General features: G+C 33.4%; 2 protein-coding genes across 3 annotated transcripts in view; one reads left to right on the forward strand and one right to left on the reverse strand.

The window, feature by feature from the left end:
* Positions 1–23,568, forward strand: part of LOC126745270 (condensin complex subunit 1-like) — a 94,716-nt gene that overhangs the window by 13,202 nt on the left and 57,946 nt on the right. The window contains exons 6-10 of the mRNA XM_050453030.1: positions 16,257–16,358; positions 16,419–16,573; positions 16,628–16,808; positions 16,862–17,033; positions 17,088–17,232. Of these exons, the coding sequence (XP_050308987.1) occupies positions 16,257–16,358; positions 16,419–16,573; positions 16,628–16,808; positions 16,862–17,033; positions 17,088–17,232 (755 nt within the window). The remainder of the gene's footprint in view (positions 1–16,256; positions 16,359–16,418; positions 16,574–16,627; positions 16,809–16,861; positions 17,034–17,087; positions 17,233–23,568) is intronic.
* LOC126745271 (uncharacterized) lies at positions 7,653–8,500 on the reverse strand. 2 transcript variants are annotated; one of them, XM_050453033.1, is made up of 4 exons: positions 8,230–8,500; positions 8,102–8,153; positions 7,918–8,010; positions 7,653–7,838 (listed from the first exon to the last, which is right to left on the reverse strand). In XM_050453033.1, the coding sequence occupies exons 1-4, from the start codon at positions 8,281–8,283 to the stop codon at positions 7,720–7,722; spliced, it is 318 nt and encodes a 105-aa protein (XP_050308990.1). In that variant the 5' UTR covers positions 8,284–8,500; the 3' UTR covers positions 7,653–7,719. The 2 variants fall into 2 exon arrangements, with proteins under 2 accessions (XP_050308990.1, XP_050308989.1); XM_050453032.1 differs by having other exon boundaries at positions 8,102–8,165.

The raw sequence follows: 23,568 nt of genomic DNA on the forward strand, positions 1-23,568 counted from the left end.
TTTACGGCTGTTTTGACTTAGCAGGAACATTTAATATTATTTTGAACACCCGTATCATTAATCAGGAAAAGAAATAAAAGATATGATTAACTGTGTCATCTTTGATATCTTGGTACCAACGTGACATCAAAATAATAAGTCATGTTTCTTGTGCCAGCTTTGATATCTCAGTACCAACGTGACATTTAACTTAACATTAATAAATATATCAAATTTTAACAAATTATGACAAACAACCAGTATCAAGGTGACGTTGAGCTTGTTTAACCTCATCCCGCACCCTTTCACACTCAATACCCCTGGAAATTATGCTAACAAGCTCAATATCAGTAAAATTTTTATTTAAACGGTGCAAATACGAAAGCTTGGTTCTTGCATAACTGGCATAAGATGGAAAATTATTAGACTTACATTCAGCTGCCATCTCAAACCTTATTCCAAAATCAATCCTTCTTGGAAAAGAACACCTTAATTCGATACTAAAGCTAGACCATCGTCTGTCAGGAACCTTCCATTGTTTAAACCATTGGAATGCTTCTCCCACAAGATAAGGTGGCATTCGGTGCATCGTTTCATAGTCATCCCAGCCATACATTTCTCGTGCCCTTTCCATATCGGTGATCCAGTCTCGGACATACATGAAATATTGACAACAATATATATATATATATATATATATAACCTAAATAACCTAAATTGATGAAATAGATGAACTGCTTAAAAACTAAACACTATAGATAAAAATAATAAACCAAACGTAAGTAGAACCCTAAAGAAACCCTACGAATCAACTTTAACTACAGAATACTAACAAAATTGTACAAAAACTAGGAGAATAATTAACGTATTTACATTTTCATAATATTATGTTAAAATAATTTATAATTTTTTTCTGTTTGTTTACCGTTTGTGTGTACCTATATTAGGTTAGGTACCTATATTACGTTAAATAAAATATGTCGTATTAAGACACTGAAAAAAATATTGCATTGAAAAATTTATTCTTTTATTCTCAAATAGTAATGACGTTATTTATTTATTTTTTTATTCTCAAATAGCATGACACAATATGATGTGTAATGTCAGTTGAAAAAAATAAGCAACCGTGTCATTATAATGTTTCCTGTTTAGAGTTCTTTTCTTCTTATAGGCTTATTTATCAATAGATTTAAAAAATAATCATATTAAATTATTGGGAAAAAGAAACAGAACGAGTTGTTCCCAATAATGTGCTATTTAAAAAAATAAAATAAATGCTAAAATTAATGGTTTGGACATTTTAAATAGTCGTGTAAATCAAATTTTAAATAAGTCGTGATTTAAGTCATAAAATGCAATGAAAATTATTTTTTCGTGATTACTTGATTAAAAATTAAAACTTTCAACGCGCCCTATTTTAAAATTTAAAAAGATGATTTTTTTCTATGAGTATAAAGCAAAAGGTAGCAAATATAGTATAATTGTTTTCAGAATATTATTTTCTATCGAATTACGTAATAATATACCAAGTGCCCCATTAAAATAAGAAAGTTAGTGTCACTTCCTGTTAAACCGAAACTTGTTATCTGAAGTGGTGGAAAACAATAGAATCTGTCAGAAGATGCTCTTATAACTATTCCATTGATATACCAAATTTCATTTGTTTATCTTGAAAAGTACATAAGTTATTAAGTATTCCCTTTTTTTCTGTGTCACCCGGTATATCAGTAACACAGTTTAGAGTATAAGCAAATATGGTAATAACAATTCAGAGATTGGAGGGACACAAAGTCAATGGTCTCAAATTATGTTTATTTTTTAAAAAGGATTACACGTGTTTCGTCCTACGGCACGTCAGATCGAAAAGAAAAAAGAAGGCAACCCTATTACAAAAACAACAATGCATAGACATAAATTACAGTGTTAAGATATGACTTACCGGTAATAAACATAATTTGAGACCATTGACTTTGTGTCCATCCAATCTCTGAATTTTTATTATTGAAAGGTCTCTTTGAGAAAAATGGACTACTTTTTTGAAATATGGTAGTGTCAAGATGTTATTCCCAATAAAAAGTGGTGTATATGAGTCCCTGAGTTTGGCTCTATTCATGTACCTAATTGCTCTTTTTTGCGTTATAAATACTATTTGCCGTAGCTGTTGAGCACATAAGCTCCAAAACATATTCCATAACATAAATGGGATTGTATTAAGGCATAGTAAGCCTATTTTGATATGTTTTTATCTAATTCTGATGAAATAATTTTTAATGCATAGCAGTTGTATGTTTTTTATGCAGACTTTTTATGTGATATTCTAATTTTACTAAATTATTTTCCAAGTAAACCAGACCCAGATTACACTTAAAAGAGATAATGTTGGTCTTTGAAATGTTACGACACTATATATATCTTTGGCTCTAAGATATGCTCTTTAGTGCCACTCCAGATAATTGTAGAATCATCAGCAAATAATGTAAAACTTGCAGTTATGTCTAGTTGATACACACACACTGATAATTGAAAAAGCATACTTACTATAATTTTATTTTAGTATTAAAATTTAAAATGAATAAAGAGAATATTAAATTCGTTCGTCCTATTTTTATTTCTATTATACGTTAATGACTTAAGCTCTCTACCACTGCATGGACTAGTGCTTCAGTTTGCCGATTAGTGTACGTGCACACAGGACGCGATTAAGCGATAAGCTTTGCTATGAGATACGACGCTATGCGATGCTATGCTTTTGATTACTTGCTATATTTTGGTTGTGTTTTAATAGATGGCGATAAACAAAAGCGTAGTAACTTTTAAACCTCTTCCTGCGTCAGTTCCAGCTACCATGGAATTATTATTATTAGAAAATTAATTTTTACGATATATGTACCTACATAAAATAATGAAAAGTAAAAAACAAGAAATGGGTACATGAAATTTATCGTGAACGATTAACCTACCGAGAATTTCATCATTTGTTCTCCGAATTAACCCTAAATCCTGACAAATTTCGAGAATATTTCCGAATGTCTTTGGAAACATTAATACTTATTAAAAATGGTATAACACCATTAGTGGAAAAAGTGAGAACAAACTGTGAGGAATAAACCAATCAGCGTTAAAGAACGCCTTGCCGTAACGTTAAGGTAAGAAAAAAATGCTTAGATATATGTGAGTACTTAAATATTTTATTTCAAATTCGTTACAGTTATTTTAGAAAAATAAACAAATAGAAATGTAAACGTATAAAATATGTTTTTTTTTTCAGGGGAGAATTGTGTAAGAACTATTTGTTTCTGTGGAATAAGCGGGTGAAGCCAATGGTGTTGCCACAAAAGTGTGTGTCATTTGAGGCTGATGAGTTGGCATATTATTGGCAAAACTTATATTTTCAACATGGTGCTCGTTCACTGTGGCTTGGTAAAGCAGTTCCTGCATCTTGAGACGAAACCACATCTTTGTTTCAAAACGCACTTTTTTTTTGGTGGTGTATGGAAACTCATAAGAAAGTGATAGTCATCATCCTGAGTAATCTGAGATTGTGTCGATAAAACGAAATTATTTGCTTTAAGAACGTCAATTTTTTGTTACTCTAATTTCAAAAATTCTTCAGTATCAAAGTCTTCTTTTCTTTTAGCTGCTCTTTTTGCAGGACGTTTTGGCGGATGCCCACAGTCAGTTGGCTCTTGACGTACATTTTTATCTGAGCTAGTAGTTGCAATAATTTGGTTGTTGTGATCAGATAATAGTTGTTCTGATTCAATTCTTTCATCCGGAGTAACAGATGTCTCATCGTTGATGTCATCAGGAAATAAATGATCATTGGATACATCTTCGTTTAGTTGGCTTGCGTTATCGTCAGTGGGTAAGTTGCCAGTTAGCTGTCTCGGAGTCATTTGATCCTTAAGGAACCATAAAATCTTAAAGTAAGTCCACTTTGAACTAAAGTTTGAAGGAGTTTCGTCTCCAGATTTAGGTTTCTTCTTAACTTCTTAACTTCTTCAGCTCATTTCTGAAGACATCTCGTAAAGGTTTCCATCTTTTTTTAGCAGCTTCTTCTAAAAAAAAAGAATAAAATTGTATGTTTTCAAAAAGTAATCTTGTTTTTATGAATCAATTATTAGTTAAAAATTAACAGTAGAATGTTGACATATCTCTTAACATATCACTACAGATAATTCACTAAGGGCCAGTTCTACAAACGTGGTATAACTTTTTTCCTGAAGTAATTACTATGACAACGATTGTTGAGACAATTGTAATTTTAGCAATTATTCTAAAAATAAACTTATACCATGATTGTAGAACTGACCCTTAGTGATAATAACACACTAATTGATTCTCCTTTTTCCAGGTTTCTGGCGACAAATGCCTCTTATAGAAGCCTAGCATTCTCTTTTCGCCTTGGCGTTTCAACTGTGGCAAAGATAGTTAAACAAACATGCGAAGCAATATGGAAAGTTTATGTTGCTACATACTTGCCGGTCCCGACGAAAGAAATTTTTAGTCGTTCTGCCTCTGACTATTGGAATAAATGGAATTTGCCTCATTGCGTCGGCTCAATTGATGGTAAACATGTACGAATTAAATGTCCGGCGAATTCAGGAACAATGTTTTACAATTATAAACAATATTTTTCCATCGTTTTACAAGCTGTGGCTGACGCCAACTACAAATTTCTGACCATAGAAGTGAGTGCATATGGAAAACAAAGCGATGGAGGAATCTTTTAGTCGTCACAAACATATGCTTTGTTAAAAAATTAAAAGTTTAATTTACCCAAGACAACAACATTACCTGATTCAGACATAGAATTCCCGTTCTATTCGATTGGAGATGAAGCATATCCATTGACACATTTCCTAATATGACCATTTCATCGAAGGCAACTCAGAAAATGAAAACAGATGAAAATGACAAATTTCAACCGTAAGCTATGCAGAGCTCGGAGGCGTGTGGAATGTGCATTTAGTATTCTAGTGACTAGATGAAGAATATTAACGAAAGCAATAGAGACCGACCCTTCCGTAGCAGAAATCATAATTAAATGCGCTTGTTTGCTACACAATATAATAACGCTATAATATACCGAGAAGGAATCCATGATTATGATATAAACAATCACGAACGGCCCCTATATATATTTAAAACAATAAATTCATCACATAAATAAAATATTCTCATTTGTAAATAAAGCAAAATCAAAATTAAACGTCTATCTCGTCAGAGTCGCGCTTTCAAAGCGTAAAAGGATCCACCAAAACGGATACGAATCTCCCACGTGGTGCGACGTTGCCAACTGTTATTTCGCGGCATGAGTAAAGTCGGCTGTGGCGATGGCAATGGCAGCCAGAATAGAAAGTCAGTCGGAAAAAACCCAAGTTAAAAAATACGAGTGCCTCTATCTATCGGAGAATAAATGAAACAAAACATCTTCTGAAACATATCGCAAAATCACGTTCCGTGTCACCTTTCGATCGATCTGACTACCTCAAAACAACCCGACACGCTCCTAACATTTAACTTTCTTTTTTAAAGAGGGATTTTCTGTGGAGCTATTTTATGCGATAAGTGATCAAACCTAGCCCAATGGCCATTTTGTTATAATGCATGTAATTAATATAATGCATGGTGGCGGATTTTTCATTTGGCGAGGCAACTTTTGCTATTATACTAAGCCTTGAGGTATCAAAAGTCGGAGTATAATTAGTGAGGGGTAAATAGTAGATAATTAATTATAGAAGCGCCTTGTGCTTTTGGAATTACTATTAATCATTCGCATTCAGAATGAAAATTCTTTTTCTTGTTTTATATATATTTCAAATATATATTTAATTATAAAAGTCTCGCTGGGAGGGTAAACTATACAATTTCATATTTATCTGTAAAACATAATTTCGCTATGTGGCTCTTCTTTAATATAAATTTTATGGTTTATTTTCAATGTGATCTGGAAATGTATGGTTTATCTGAAAAAATAGCAAATCAACAGACCATATCTGTTTGTTTAAATATGCTATATTAATTAAAAACAGCAGAACCTCGTAAAATCAGTTTTCCTACCAATACTAGTGTTTCTGAAGAGAAAAAATAATATGGAATAAAAAATGTCATAATTCTATATACTGTTATAGTTACGTTTGTCATTGTTATGTATTGTAATCAATATCCTCTCTTGCGCTATCAACTTATGTAGCCTGAGGTTTGACTAAAAATTAAATAATAGATTACACATAACCAATTTAGAATATAGTAGATATTAATTTTTAATGCTTTTAGTGATTCCAATATCATTATTTTCATATTATTTGATTTATATATAATATATATTTTTTATTACTATAATTTTATTGCATTTCAGAAACTACAATGAACATTATACATACACATAAAATATAAAAATGATCTTCCATGAAAGATCTAGATGTATGATGTTTAAATTTTACATAAATTTTATTTTTTGTTCACCAGATATATTAACAACTGAAAGAAAAACTTCTATGAGACTTTTTGTTAAAAATAAAAACTATTCAATCAAATATCAACACATCTCTTACCAGTAGTAAGTAGGAAAAATTAAAAAATAAAACTAAATTGAAAGCTCTCGTGAACATTTGTGTATTTTTCTTTTTATATTATTATAACAGTAAATCCAAGATTTTAATTTTTTGCCAACATATATATACGAGGGGCAAGTAAAAAGTAAGGTTCCCAACGCTGTAGCTCCGCCGCGCGTGTTGCTAGGCGAAATCCGGCAACACCGCCGTGTGCGTCTGTTCCCCCTGTTCATTCCTAGCGGCCGGGGAAGTCGCTACGACGCTCAGTGCCGGCCTGACAGCCGTTCGAGATGGAGCCCGCAATCGCCGTCACCGCCAGGTGCGAGATCCGGGCAGTGATCCGTTTTCTCAACGCCAAGAAGTTACCGAAACAAAATACTGCAAGACACTAAAGAAACTCAGAAGAGCCATCCAAAATCGCCGGAGAGGAAGACTCACGAAGGGCGTTAGGCTCCATCACGACAATGCGCGTCCACACGTCTCTCGCAACACCAAAGCCTTAATCGAACAATTTGGCTGGGAAATCGTGGAGCAAGCTGCCTATAGCCCTGATCTTGCACCGAGCGATTTCCACTTGTTCCTGAAATTGAAGCAACACCTGGGTGGACAACGCTTCGCTACGGACGAAGAGGTCCAGAATGCAGTCACCACGTACCTCAACGGGTTGGCGGCGGAGGTTTTAGAGGCAGGTTTTCAAAAGTGGATTTCTCGACAGCAAAAATGTGTAGAAAAATTTGGCGACTATGTAGAAAAGTAGCTAAGAGACCAAGCTTTCAGATAGTGTAATTCGCAATTTCAATAAAAAATGTCTTACACCTGAAAAAAATGTGGGAACCTTACTTTTTACTTGACCCTCGTATATATGGATATAAACTACATGTATGATGTATAAGCGTCTTCGTTGCAGTAACATAAATGTGCATTGCTGTAACATATAATCTTTCTTTGTTTAGTTTAATTCAATAAGCAATATACAAGTATAACACATCAGATATAGCCCACTCTAAAGCCATCCTTTAGGATATTATTAAAGTTAAAAAAACCCTTTCACACTTTTCTGAAAAGACTTTCACTTTTAGTATTATACAGGCAATCCAGTACAAATAATAAACTATATATTTGATATTTTTTTATTTCAAATTAATCAAAACAGAACAACTTATTCTACACTTAACTTTAAAATTTATTCTATTCTCCTCCCTTCCCCTGCCTCGACCACGGCCCCTCTCGTAGCCTCCTCCATTGCCGTGTGCTTTAGCACGGCAGAGGCCATGGCGTATGTTACTGCCGACAATAAGATTTCTAAAAAAAAATAATATATAACAAACTTTAATTTATATAAATTTAACAACAAAATTAATATAAAAAAGTGATATATTACTCTGTTTATGTAGAACCGAATGTTCACGGTGTCGTTGAATCTTTTTCTTTCTCCAGTTCTTTCCCCTCTGCTTCCTCCTATTGTAATTTTCCTCTGTAATAAAACCAAATATTTTAATGTTTTTTGTGGCGAAAAGAAATGAAAAGAAAATTAAATTCAGTATTCCAGATGATTTTATACTTACGATTATTGGGTTGGTTCGGGTTGGGTTGGTTGCCGGGTTGTGGCCGGCTCTTCTGAAATTCCGACTAGATATTCAATAAAATATAACAATTCACTTATTCAAAATATATAGTTTAAATTAATTCTTACCAGTACACTCTTCATAAATGCCTCTAAGCTTTCTGACATTTCGTATACATTCATTTTAACGGAACGAAATAAACCAAAATAAAACTCAAACAATGGTTGTTAGGGACGCTGTTTATATCCTTTAACTATAGTTTTTGTTTGTATTGTATTGTTTCTAAGAGAACATTAAATCAATAAATAACTGCGATTCCATACAACAGGGGCGATCAAAACTTTGAAGTAAAACTATTTCTAAAAATAAACCGGAAAATTTCAGAGAAAGTAGCATAAATGGGCACTTTTTATTAATTAAAAAATATAATTATACAGGGTGGATCTTATTGATCTATTTAAATTAAAATATGGATCTAGGTATTAAGTTAATTTTATGATATTGAAAAAAAATTAAATAATTTGCAATCATGGATTGAGATTTTTTTTTGAAAACAATTGTTTAATTTTGAAAATTATGAAGTTTTAAAGAAACATGACCATCATTACATTTTTGCTATTGGTCCGTTTTGTTTGAAATTTGATATTTAAAATTGTAAGTCAATTATTTAATAGTAAGTGCTATTTAGTTTATTGGAACAATACCGGGTGTACTGCATTTTGTTCTGGAATTTTAAAATTTTTTGTTTTGGAATTTAAATTCTTTCATAATTGGATGTTAATTGGGAAAAATTGTTTATTTCATTTTTAAATTGTCTTTGCTGTATGTAAATGCCTCAAGGGGGGTGTCACTTTAAAATGTTTTAATGCAAATTGATTCTCAAAGCCCCAGATTAAATTACCATGTTTTTTGTGGTGAATTATTCAGTGCACGTATATTATGTGGTATACCCACGGTATAAAAGACAATAAATATTTTTTTAATGTTAATATGAGTTTTTGTTACCTACACTTATGTTGTTGTATGCTTCTAATCCATAATGAAATAAGAAGCTTGACCTATATGTTATTATATTAATGTACGGATGAAAACCAAATTATAGGCTACAATTAACGAAATTACCTAAATTACAAATTTAGCCAACGTTATCGTCTGTATTAATGACTGGTTGACAAAAATACTTAAATAAATGTCCTAAGATTAGAGTTTTTTTTACCTAAGTTAGGTAATCATTAATCAATCTATTAAAGAACTGTTGAAAATTAGATAGCGGACGAAAGTACTTTTTCTTTTTTTAAATCGCATTGCATTTTTCAACTTCGATCATACAGCAAATTTTATATTCTTATTAATAAAATATGCAAGCGTAACTTTAAGATGCGTATTTTAAATTCAAAATTATTGTTACATTCTACTTAGAATAGCATATAATTAATAAGTATAAACTAGGTATACTTATTTCAAGTTTAGCTACTTCTAACTAAAAGCTCAAATCAAAAGATTACTATTCTTAAATAAAGCTTTTATCCTATTGTAATAATATTCGCAAACGTGTTCTGCCGACTATTGTTATACTAAGACAAAGATTATTAATATTTAAATACAATGTAATTTTTGCATTTGATTAACACCAATACGTTTTCTGGAATAAAATAGGAGCACGCGCAAGTTGGAACAAATTCATTTAAAATTACGGGGTATGTTCGAAAAAAAAAGCTCGGACAGGTTAATTTTTATTTTTTGTCGTGTTAAAAAATTTGTCGTAAAAAAAATTAATTGCAAATTCCTTAATAAATATTGAGGTTAAGTATAGGACATGGTATACGAAAAATACTTGAAATTTTATACAGAATTAAAAAATAAAATAAAAAATGGGTGTTTCTATTTTTAAAAAATTTAGTTGATAGTCGTAGCTTATTTTTGCTCCACTCTGTATACATGAATTCATCATCAAAAAAATCGCGACAAAAAATATAAATCGACGTGTAACATACCCCAGAGTTTTAAATGAATTTGTTCCAACTTCTTGCACGTCCTCACTGTATGAATCTAAGCTTATCTTCAGGCAAGATTATTAATCTTAGTTATAGTAGAGTTTTTTTCTGTGTTTTCGCTTCTGAATTTCCCAGTCTAATCTCATGACCCGGTATCCAGGTAAGCTGGATGGAAGCCTTTTCGTTGGTCGTACTAATTAGTAGCTTTATTAAGATAATCCAGCGATCTATCTTTATAAATAAAAGATTATCTACTCTTGAGTTTTGTGACTGCGCTCATAGAATCCAAAAAAATGATAGCTTTCTTTATTTGTTTTTCTATTGTAGTTTTTACCACATCGTAAATTGCAACGATTTCCTCTTTATAGATGTTGACACAGTCTGGTAACTTTCATGAGAATTTATAATTTGAACTGAGAATTAAAACTCCGAATCCTACCCTATTATCCTGTTTAAAGGCGTTGGTAATTTTTGGCTTCTTGAAATGTCGCCTTTTCCTCTGTTAAGATTAATTAATTTTAGTGGTGCAGTCAGTGTTTTAAAGTTTCATTCGTACACGGGAATGTTGCTCGTCTACTAATTGATTTAATATACGGTCGAAACTCCTGAAGTGCCAGAATTAAATAGGCGACTTTATCCCGTTGCCATAATTCCGGTCTAAGTATGAATTAACTTCATTCTAGTATTATTTAAGAGCTGTGTGATGGTAATTGTAATAACTATGAACTTTGATATTAGTTTAATTGCTAAAAGTTTCCTTCTGTGTTCCAAGTCTACCACGGATGCTTCAGCTAGTAGTGCTGCTCTGGGAGTGGATTTCATGCACCCCAAACAAATTCGCAAACGCTCAAAGAATACAACATCTAACATGTTAACAATTTTATCATTTATAATGGACACATTGTTTACCTTTATCATCAGAGTTGGCTGCAAGCCTTCGCGCCGCGTGCTTCTAATTTTCTTTGCGTAGTACGCGTGTTTATGATTAATATAATAATAATAAGGAAGTAAAGCCTGTGCGAGTGTTTTATGGTTAACACATTGTTGTAGAAAATCTAAGTATTGACCACTCTTAAGGGGTAAGTGATTTGCTATCACTTTCCTCATACATATTCAGCCCAACTTACGTGGTTTATTTATTTGCCTAAATAAATGTTCTAACAATATTCTAATTCACACACATTGGGCGATGTCCTTGTGTGGTTTCTGCAACTTGGCGGCGGGCTCGTCTCGAAACAAGCCGCATCTAGGCTGCGCAGGTCCCTGTCAGCGACGGTACCATGCTGAATGCATGCGAATACCGGGTGACGCTATAAATCTTATAACTACGGTTCCCGGATTGAGTTGGCGTTGTCCATCTTGCCGCCACTTTCCACTGGATGATATTAAAAATACCATCAGAGAGTCCATGCAGACTGATATCTCCTCATTCAAAGAATCCATCTTGCAGATTGTTGAAGATAAACTTACCATTCTTCAATCCACCGAAACTCAACCAAAAGTCACGTACGCCGACGCGCTAAGCAACCAAAAGAGGAAGCTTATCATAAAACCCAAAAATGCTGAAAAACATAACAGTCATACGAAGACGGATATTTTAAATCGCCATCAAGCCATCCGATGAAAATATTACCTTCAGTCATGTTAAGCACATTTCGAATGGTGGTCTTCTTGTTACAATTGAAGCGAATAGTGCAGACAAAATAAAAACTTTGACCAATCAGAAACTCGCTGAAGAATATGAGATTCGTGAAATGAAAGCGACTATGCCATTAGTACGATTGGTTGGTCTATCTGAAGATTTCTCTAAGGAAGTTCTTGAAAATCATTTAAAATCTCAAAATAAGTTTATTTTTAATAATACATCTAGGATGAGCGTTCTTAAAACATGGCCTACTAGAAAAAATGCAATTATCTTCCAAGCTCTTCTGCAGTTGGATAATGTTACATATAAACGGTTGATAGATCTTAAAAAAATCGTTGTAGGTCTCGACAATTGCATTATTTATGATTCAACATCAATAACACGCTGTTTTAAATGTAACAGTTTTGGTCATTCTGTGAAATTTTGCAGGGGTGATACAGTTTGTCCACTTTGCGCAGGGGCACATGAACTTAAAGCTTGTTCTGTCGCAGCGATCGATAGTAATTACAAATGTAATAATTGCGTTTCCTTAAAAAATAAATATAAATTAAATATTGCAGTTAATCATGCAATGTGGAATTATTCTACCTGCTACGCATTCAAACAAGCCAATGCGAAATATGAATCGGATGTGTTTGGGGGCACCCTGTAGCAATTACCGAGGACGGACATCGCGGCCTCCTCCTCTCGCGACACTCGTGAGCGTCATCGGCTGCAGTCGGTTGAGGAATCACAGAGCGAATGTACCAGTACCACCGACCTTCATATATTCTATCAGAATGCCAGAGGACTTCGTTCAAAAACTAAGTTGTTTTTTAACGCGGTTGTATCGACGGACTTCGATGTTATTGCGATATCGGAGTCTTGGCTGAATGATGGCATTTTTTCGTCAGAACTATTTCCAAATGAATATTCGGTATACCGCTGTGATCGTAACTATGCAGAGATGAGAGAGAAGAGGGGTGGCGGTGTTATTTTAGCCGTGAAGCAAACATTTTCGGTCATTAACTTAAATTTAAAGCTACCTCAAAATCTTATTAATATGGTCGAGATTGTAGGAACTAAGTTGATTCTTGGGTTTTCTGTCTTGTTTATTATTTTATTATATATACCGCCCGGACTCAACTCCCAGGTATATGAAGATATTTTTGAATATTTATCTACTTTAACCTATTTATATAATCAAAGAGTACTTGTTTTGGGTGACTTTAATATCCCCGAGTTTACTTCTTATTCAGTTAATTCTGCCTCATCCAATAGACTAAGTCAGTTTATTCACCTCTTGGAATTTTTCGACTGGCATCAAATTAATTCTATTAGGAATTCTCAAGGTAGGATATTGGATCTTGTCATCTCGTCTGATTCTGAGCTTTGCACAGTGGAAAGTTGCTCTGATTCTTTGGTGGAGGAGGAAGCAGTTCATCCATCTTTACTCATAAGAATTAATGACGTCAAGAGCAATAAATGTAGTACTTGTAAAGTAGAAAATATTTTCTATAATTTTAAGAGAACTGATCTTAGAGTTTTATATGATAGCTTCCTCGGAATTGATTGGAGTGATTTGGGAGTCGCTGGGGATGTCAATAATGCCCTGGAGCTCTTTTATCAAAAAATTTATTCCTGTCTTAATGAGCTTGTTCCAAAAACTGTAAAACGAACACGAACCTATCCGCCATGGTTTACCGCAGAGATAATGAAATCCCTAAAAGAAAAACATAACAAGTGGAAAAAATTTAAACGTTTTGGTCATCTTCAAGATTTAGCCAGATTTAAAGAGTTACGTTCTAAGATTAAAAGAGATATTGATCTGTCTTATAAGCAATATTGTAGAGGGCTTGAAGATGAGTTAAAATTAAAACCTCATAATTTTTGGAAGTTAATTCAGAACTCAAAAGAAAATAGCTCGTTACCACAATCTATGTTTGATCAGAGAAGAGAGCTGTTAAGTAGCCCTCAGGGTATTGCCAATGCATTTGCCGATTACTTCCAGAGTTCTTACACTACTGGTGAATCGCCGCAAAATAATGTTGATATAACTCAAAAGCCTTATGTACAGTCCATAATTTTGTCTGATTTCACTGAAAATGATGTTTTACTGGCCTTAAAGACTATCAAGCCAAAATCAATAGGTGGCCCTGATAAAATACCAGCTTTTCTCTTATATGATTGTGCTTGTATTTTTGCTAAACCGTTAACAGTTCTTTTTAATCTGGCTCTAAAACAAGAATGTTTCCCGAACCTCTGGAAGTCATCAAAGATAATTCCAGTACACAAAAAAAAATGATAAAAATCTCATCGAGAACTATCGGCCAATTACAATAATCAACAACTTTTCTAAATGTTTTGAACGTGTTCTTCATTCGGCCTTATTTCCTTCAATGAGGGGTCTTATAGATTATCATCAACATGGATTTATGAAAGGTAGATCTACCACCACAAACTTAGTTTGTCTTACAGAACATATATCTGAGTCAATAAATGCCAGGTCACAGGTTGACGTTATTTATACAGACTTCTCGAAGGCTTTTGACCGTCTGGATCATGGTATTCTTCTAAATAATCTTGACCAAAACTACGGTTTTTCTTCTCACCTAATACACTTTTTTAGTTCTTATCTTACGGGTCGTCTTCAGCACGTAGAATGTTATGGCCGTAGTTCGGCTCAGATAGTTGCAACGTCTGAACTCCAGACGTTGAAACGATCACAGGGCTCCATATTGGGGCCGCTCTTCTTCAACACATTTATTAATAGTATATCGGAACAGCTCACTGTAAATAGTTTGTTATATGCGGATGATACAAAATTGTATTATGGCATCAATAGTATCGTAGATTGTATGGAATTGCAAAATAATATTAATCACCTCAATGCATGGTGCAAAAATAACAATCTTCCTCTTAATGCTGCCAAGTGTAAAGTTGTTTCTTACTCTTTGAAGAAAAACCTCATTATGTATGACTATACTATGGACAGTGAGACTATCCCGAGATCAACGGAGTTCAAGGATTTGGGGGTGACATTCGACAGCACTCTTTCCTTTCAGCCACACATTCAGGACATTGTTAATCGGAGCTACAGAATGCTGGGTTTTGTCATTAGGAACGCACATAGCTTCAATAATATCTTTAGTCTTCAAATTTTGTATTTTTCTTATGTGAGATCAATACTGGAATATGCTTCTTCTGTGTGGTCACCATTTTATATGAATCATATACATGAACTAGAAAATGTTCAGCGTAAATTCTTAAAGTTCCTTTCATATAAATATGACGGAGTGTACCCAGAACTTGGTTTTTCACATCAACGCCTACTAGAAAGGTACTCCTTTAGTAGTCTTGAGGAGAGGCGAAAATCTGCTGATCTGAAATTTTTATTTAAACTTCTTAATAATAAAATTGATTCGCCAGACTTATTACGACATGTAAATCTTCATGTGCCCCGCATATCATCTAGAAATTCTGACACATTTTACCTATCTAGACCTAGAACGAATATTTGGAAATATTCTCCAATGCATGTGGCACTTTTAATTCTGTTCAGGATCAATGTGACATATTCAACTGCAGTTTGTCCGAAATTAAAAGAGTACGCTTTTCCTAGATAGTAGACATAAACAAAATTATTTTTTATTCAAGTATTGTATAATATTGTAGGAAACTATTGCTATTAATAATGTATTCTTTTTTTTTCTCTAGTTTTGGATTGTAATTTGTATAATATTGTATTTTTTCCCCCACTCAATAATTGGAATTTTTTCTGTGGAGTGGTGTAATTAAAATAAAATAAAATAAAATAATGAGCAAATCCCGTTAACACAACATCGCTCAGATTTAAAAGAAACACTTCTTTAATATAAATGTTGAACAAGAGGGATCCTTGTCGTAATCGTGTTGTAGTTAGTATTGGTCCCAAGAATGACCTTGGTCCATTGCCCCCTACAATATAAAAGTCAATTTTTGAGTAGATTAAAAATGGTATTTGCAAGGTAATTGGGGATATTTAACAACCAAAGTTTATTATATTATAAGTGTTAATATTATCATAGGCTGCTTTACTATCTAAAAAAACAGTTAAAGCCAATGAAGAGAATTGAAACGCATTAAAGACATAAGATTTAGAAAAGCTATGTTGTCATAAATTCCCTTCCCCTTTCGAAATGCAGACTGCTCATTAGTAAATTCTGCTCTAGGTTCTCACATCCAATCTAAGCGAGTCTTGATCATGATTTCCATGATTTTGGACTTTTGGATTTTTGGACTAGACGGAAATTTGTTATTATCAATTGCTTTTGACTAGGGGTTTTTATGATTTAAATTGATATTCTTAGAAATCTATAGGTCTTATTATATTACAATATAAGCTACTATTGAAATTAACATTGAATTGTAGGAGTGTAGGGGTCTTTAAATTTTAAATAATTTAGGACTGATATTTTTGAATTGTGTAGTAATGATATGATAATAAATGTAGACCTCTTAAAAAACACGCGCCATAATGTGATTAATTTCTTTTCAGGGTTCACGTGTATGTTCCCAAGTTTTAAGTGCCTTAGGCAATGCAATGCCGCAATTGATTTTTTCAGAAATTCTATATTTGGATCGTTACTTGAGTCATGAGGTATGTAGAGCAGACTTTTTTTGAGTGAAATTTTGTACAACTTCATTTTAAAAATTGTAGTCGGTGAGCCTAAGAATTGCGGTCTTAAGTATCATGACTGACTTAGTGATTTTTATTTCGCATAAAGAACATCCAACTAGAGATGAGATGCAGTGTAAAGCAGATATATATATTGTTTTTACGGATCATATAAGGGACAAATCTCCATTTGTCAGGTATTAATACTCATTAAAATACTTTTATTTACATTAATTTATAATGTTTTTAAGGTCTAAGGTTTTTCAATTTTGGGCTACTTTGTATAAAGAACACGTTGTACCAATGGATGATGTCTTCACCGTAATGAAGAAAATTGTTGACGTATACTTATTCGATAAAGCACCGCTAGTTCGAAAAGCGGCGGCAAATTGCCTTTTAACGTTTTTATCTTATAACAAATATGGATCGGAGGTATTGAAGTGGACTTTGCTTTCATTGACACAAATCACATTTGAGATTTTTAGTTATCTTTGTCAGAAATGAGGAAGGCATTAGAAACCAGACAAGAGATGATTAAACCACTTTCGCCTCTCATTGAAAAAGCGAAAGAGCTGAAACAGAAAGAATACCAAGACGAATGGGATAAAATGCTTCCGGAATTTAAAAAGACCATATATGAAGAATTGGAAAAAAAAGGTAATTACTACAAAAATCTCTCTATCGTTCTTATTCATATCACGATGTCTTTAGATTCAGAAGTAAATGCTGAGAAACTGGAAATGAACAAAACTCATGCGTGTGAAATTATCCGGACTTACATGACAGATGGTAATTTTGTTGCTGCTTTCCAGTTGTGGAGGGATGTATTTGATGATTATGACAACATGATTGATGAGTGAGTGGTTTTCCATTTTAATAATAACGATTGAAATAAGGTTATACGGTTACTAATATTAGTGGGTTTAGGGATCAATAAATTAAAAGTCTAAATTACAAGAGAACAAGACACAGTCTTGGTCTCAAAAAATGTTTTTTATTAATTATATTGAAAGTGGTGACGCATGTTTCGCTCGTAAGAGCATCATCGGACCTTAAAAAGGCTAAAACACGTCCAAACTGTGGTGTATGTATGTGTTTTGACTTTTTTAAAGTCTGGTGATGCTCTTAGGAGTGAAACACATATCAGCTGTATAAGAATACAACACTCTTTGAGAATATTTATTTATTTACTTATTTATTCAATGGGCAAAAAGTCCAATATTACAAAAAAATGAATCGGATTAAAATCACAATTGCATGCCAATATAACTTAACAACTAGGCAATAAGCTTTTATATTAGGAAAATAAGATAAACTATTATTAGAAATTCAAGGCAACATTTTAACATGATAACATTGCACAGACAAAACTTCAACATCCTAATAATCACAGAGAGGTGTCTATTGTGACACTAATACATTGCCTATAAAGAGTGCATTATCACACATACAACTAGAATAGATAGTGTATTTTTATTTGATTTGGTTTAATTTTAGTAGTGCCGATAAAAAGTATTATTTAGAACACAAGATAAGGGAAAATAAAATAATTTATGATACAAATGCTTTAATATTTTTCCTGAATCTAGCAGGTGCATCAAAGAAGTTAATTTTAGAGGAGTGCTGGTTTGTCCTTGCTAGGTTGATTAAAAAAGGAAATTGAAGCTCTTAATAGCTCTTACAGCTTTTTCTATGGGCGTCCAGGTAGATAGAATATATGTAGTTTTCATAAAGGTATGGCATTTGTTTGCTTGCCAAATTTATCATCGAAAAACTTAATCCAAACTCGATATGGAAAAACAACTTTTAAAAAACCAATTTTATTCAAGAAAAATTACAGATACGGATTTACGTTAAACTATTGACAAAACAAGTAAGAATGAGGTAAAATACAAAAGTACATATATTTATAAACTTCGATATTCATGATCGTGGGACAATGCTGACATCGGTAATTTCATGGGTTCGCTGGAAGTGACCATGGAAGATGTTCACATAACTTGGTCGTGGGCAGTGGCGTAACAACGGTGAAATTTGCTGTGTTCGAAAAATCGTACGGGGCTCCCTACACTAACGGGGGCCCCCTCCGCCCCCTGTTTTTTCGGTCCTTGCATATCATAAGTGAAAATACAATCATTTTTCAATCTCAAAATAATTTACTGAATAAAAATATTTTTATAATGAAAATTACATAGGTTTTGTTGTATTAATCAAAAATGCCGAAGATGATTGTCTTAACCAATTAAATTTTACAGTAGGTACGCTGGATAGAATAATAATCAGTAAATAAAAAGTGCGGATTTGATTGATTAAATCAATTTTTTATGAATTGTTTAAAAAAATTTCATTGGAAAAACTTGAATTATTTTACCTTTCCAGAAAAATATAAATTTTTCAACTTTCCATTACATAAAATCTTACTTTTTATGAAATCTCGATGCTTTTCTTGTCATTGTTCCCCGTGAAAAAACCTTAATAAAGTTCAAGAGCTGAATGTCGGGGCCCCCGACCTGTATTTGCATTATTTGGCCAAGACACGAAGATGTCTTAATTTTTTAATGCCTGAAGTAGGCTAGATTTACAAACAAAGTGTCCGATTTTCTTTGCTTTAAATATCTTCCCCAGTAGATCATTATCAAATAAAAATGTAGAAAAATGTGAATATGATTTTCAGTAACCATAAATTTGATAGGGGCCCCATATATTCTATAAAAACTCTATACTCAAAAACATTAGAAAATATTTTTATAGTTTACAGTTGAAACGAAAATTTTGCGAAAAAAATTTTGATAATCTCGCAAACATTAAAATTATAAAGTATTTGGGGGCCCCCTGCAACTTTACAGGACAGATTTTTCAGGTAATAACTAATTAAATGTTAGGAAAATTTTTTAATTAAATAGCCGAAAGCTCTTTAAAAATTTTTCCGATATCAGTCAGCAGTAGTAAACGGAGCGAAGGGGCCCCTTCGGGGCCTTCTCGCTCCGGGGGCCCGTGTTCGATGGAACACAGTGGAACACCGGTAGTTACGCCACTGGTCGTGGGACAATGCTGACATCGGCAATTCCATGGGTTCGCTGGAAGTGACCATAGAGGATGTTCACATAACTCCTCCCTCCTCAAGTCAGAAAATAGGGATATTTTTTGGATTTGGGGCTGCTTGTTCCTCATCCTTTGGTGTCTTTCTCTGGCATCTTTAGATAGCGGTCTTCCCTTTGAGTAGACATATGATGAGTAGTACCAAGATCAGGATTGCTAGGGTACCTACTGATAGCATCTGGTATTGGACAGGTTCTTGGGAAACTTCTTGTACAGGGTGGCCAAATAAGAATGCGAGGTACTGTATCTGGGAAACTATTCATCGTAGAAGCTTGCGATAAAAAAATTTATTACTAAAAAGGCCAATGACCTGGAAAATATTTTCAAGTTTCTAAAATGGCCGCTAGGGGGCGCAACTGCAATCTTGAATCTAGAAAACTGATGTTTCTGTAAATTTTGCTGAATTAACCTAACAAAAAAATAGCTGATTATTAAAGTAGAGACTAATCCGAACCTTTTTTATTTGAACAGTTTTGCTGTATCTCTAAAAATAAAGTGGTGGGGGGTGTTCAAAAGTTGGCTTAAAACACACCCTGTATACTAAAAACGCATTAGCCGATTTTATCAAACTTGGGCTAGTTGAAAAAAGCTATTATTAAGCTACGAATATTATTATATTTCATGTTTTTTTTAGTTTTACATCTCGCCGCTAGAGGGCCTTTTTCGGCTTTCTGACACAAATGACTAATTTTCTCAAAAAACTTAAATGCGTTGATATGATTTTTTTTCATAGAAAAATAGCTAAATGATGTCTAAATAATCTTGCGAAAACCGCAACTCGATATCTTGTTCCTAACCTAAAATATAGGCCAAAGAATATTTTATACCCTTAAATTTTAATTTTTTTATACTAATTATTTTGGAATTTTTTAAAATTCACTACTTTTGAAAACAAAATTTACCATTTTTGAAAATATTACCTAATATTACTAAAAGGTAAGTATTAATAATGCTTATATCAAAAATCAGACCTATTTTATGTTATATATTCACTATGGATATAATACGAAAAAAATTATTATTAGAAAGCAGGCCATGGAATGCAACAAAACAAATGTCTACTCAAATTATAAACATTCCTCAAATTGTCAATAGTAAGTTGTCAAAAGTTTTACGTTACTTGAGCATTTTTTGTTTTTGCAAAATGCGTTTTACGAACGATGAAGCTGTTGATATGCTTGCAGTTTATTTTGAATGTCTTCAAAATGCTGCAGTAGCAAAAAGAGTTTATGCTGCTCGATATCCAAATCGAAGTCCTTGCGATATTAGATTTTTTCCCCGATCAGTGGCGAACTTACGAGCCAATGGTAGTTTTCGGCCTAGGTTTCAACGGCCAAGAATTAGAAGAAATGTGGACAATATTAACAGCGTACTGGGATATATTGAAGGAAATCCTCATGTTAGCAGAAGAGCATTATCCCTTGAATTAGGCATATCAAGAACAACGATTCAAAATATTTTGAAGGACAATAGGTAAATTCTAATAGCCATCGCCATATATGGATTTATTTAAGTTCAGCTTTTTTTTTAATATATTTATAGAATGCACCCATATCATGTTAATTTACATCAGGCATTGGAAGAAGCAGACTTTGACCGTAGGTTGGACTATTGCCACTGGATATTAGGCATGATACGCGAGGACAGAGATTTTTTATTTAAAATTCTTTGGACCGATGAAGCCACATTTAATAGTGACGGTAGAGTCAACGTGCATAACATGCATTATTGGTCTGCAGAAAATCCGCATTGCTTGCGTGAAGTTCAGCACCAAGGGCGCTGGAGTTTAAATGTGTGGTGTGGTATACTTGGAGGCAACATTATTGGACCATATTTTTTTGAGCAATCTCTAAATGGCAATGTTTTTTTGACTTTTTGGTAAATCAATTACCGTTGTTGCTGGAAGATGTGCCACTGGAAGTCCGGCAAAATTTGTTTTTGCAGTTGGATGGTTGTCCAGCACATTTTGCTAGGAATGTGCGAGAGCATATTAATAACATTTTTCAGCAGCGGTGGATTGGAAGAGGAAGCCTGTTTCCATGGCCTCCGCGATCTCCAGACTTAACCTGTCTTGATTTCTATTTATGGGGGCGGTTAAAGGACATTGTATTTCAGACTCAGCCTACGACTAGAGAAGATATGAAAAACCGCATTCGTAATGCAATACATACCATACCGAGAGCCGAAATTGAAGCTGCAGTTCTATCTACCCATGAGAGGCTTCAGCAATGCATAGAGCGTGATGGTCAGCATTTCGAGCATTTACTGGGGCATTAAAACCCTTTCTTTTTAAAATCAGTCCTTTATAGGGCCACAACTTACATTATAAAAGAAATTCGAAATAAATTATTTTGTAGTTTTTATAAATATTAAGGGATTTCCATATAAAATTTTCTTTGGCCTAAATTTTAGGTTAGGATGAAGATATTAAGATGCGGTTTTCGCAAGCATATTTAGGCGTCATTAAGCTATTTTTTTGTATAAAAAAATTTATATTATTGCATTTAAGTTTTTTAAGAAAATTAGTCATTTGTGTCAGAAAGCCGAAAAAAGCCCTCTAGCGGCGAGATGTAAAACTAAAAAAACATGAAATATAATAATATTCGTAGCTTAATAATAGCTCTTTTCAACTAGCCCAAGTTTGATAAAATCGGCTAAGGCGTTTTTAGTATACAGGGTGTGTTTCAAGCCAACTTTTGAACACCCCCCACCACTTTATTTTTAGAGATACAGCAAAACTGTTCAAATAAAAAAGGTTCGGATTAGTCTCTACTTTAATAATCAGCTATTTTTTTGTTAGGTTAATTCAGCAAAATTTACAGAAACATCAGTTTTCTAGATTCAAGATTGCAGTTGCGCCCCCTAGCGGCCATTTTAGAAACTTGAAAATATTTTCCAGGTGATTCTCTTGGCCATTTTAGTAATAAATTTTTTTATCGCAAGCTTCTACGATGAATAGTTTCCCAGATACAGTACCTCGCATTCTTATTTGGCCACCCTGTACAGGTGAAAGCTGATTGATTTGTCTCGAGAGCTGGTAGATTTCATTGAAGTCTATTTCAGTAAAGTTTTCACTCCTCAGAACAGTTGAAGGATCAGAAAAGTTTACTATTTGTAGTTCAGGTAGTACGAGTGGCTTTCCATACTGGATCTTGAAATTATTACTAAATTTCTTTTGGCCAACTTGGATAGTGCAGTTACTGGGCATCTTTAGTAAAGTGGGTCCATCCAGATCGAACGATTGATCCATATTACACTGGGTGGTAATTCTAACTTTTTGCTGGGGTAAAATCAGGACCTCGTCTGCAGTCACTTGCTCAGCAATGGGTTCGTCAACATGGGCTTCAATGATCTGGCAGCTAGTGGGCTTCACATTGTCCAGGACTTGGAGGATGCAGTCATCACGTGGATAGAACTCCTCCTTGCAGTAAAAGGCATGTTCCAGGAAAGGGCAATCGGTTGCTTCAAACTGGACCTCTTGTTTCGTTCGTGCCAAGTAAGGGTATTTAGGGATGATTAATTGGGAGTTTTGGATCATAGGAAAAAGGCGAAGGAACGAATTTGTTTGAGGTTTCAAGATTGGCACGTGAATAGCAAAAATTATTTTATTATCAGAGAAAGTTACTTGCGTTCCCAAAAATTGATAATAATTTATTGGGTTCTTAAAAGTTGGCAACTGATCTTTATTATACATTGATTTTAAATAGGCCATCATATTTTCTAATTCATAGGTGGATATAATACTATCATGTAAAGCATTTAGTTTTGCAAACATAATGGAGTCCTCTAAATTATCTACAAAATTAATTTTTGACAATCTAAATAAATTTGAAACAGAATGCCTTGAAACACTAAAAAATTATTGATGTTATTTATTTTATTTTCACTGGCATGTTCAAAGCTTTCCATACTTCTTTTCAATTTTAATTGGTTGGAATTAAGGAAAGAAACAGTTTTATTAAAGTTATTTATAAGGCTTTTCTGTAACGAAATTTGTAGATTAAGTTCTTTCATAACATTTTCTTGATTTTGTACAAGACTATTAATTGCTTGATCGTAACGTTCTCCATCGTCAGCATCTAGAGTTCCAAAT

This window comes from Anthonomus grandis, chromosome 15 (genome assembly GCF_022605725.1).
Source record: "Anthonomus grandis grandis chromosome 15, icAntGran1.3, whole genome shotgun sequence".
In the NCBI taxonomy this organism is placed as follows: Eukaryota; Metazoa; Arthropoda; class Insecta; order Coleoptera; family Curculionidae; genus Anthonomus; species Anthonomus grandis.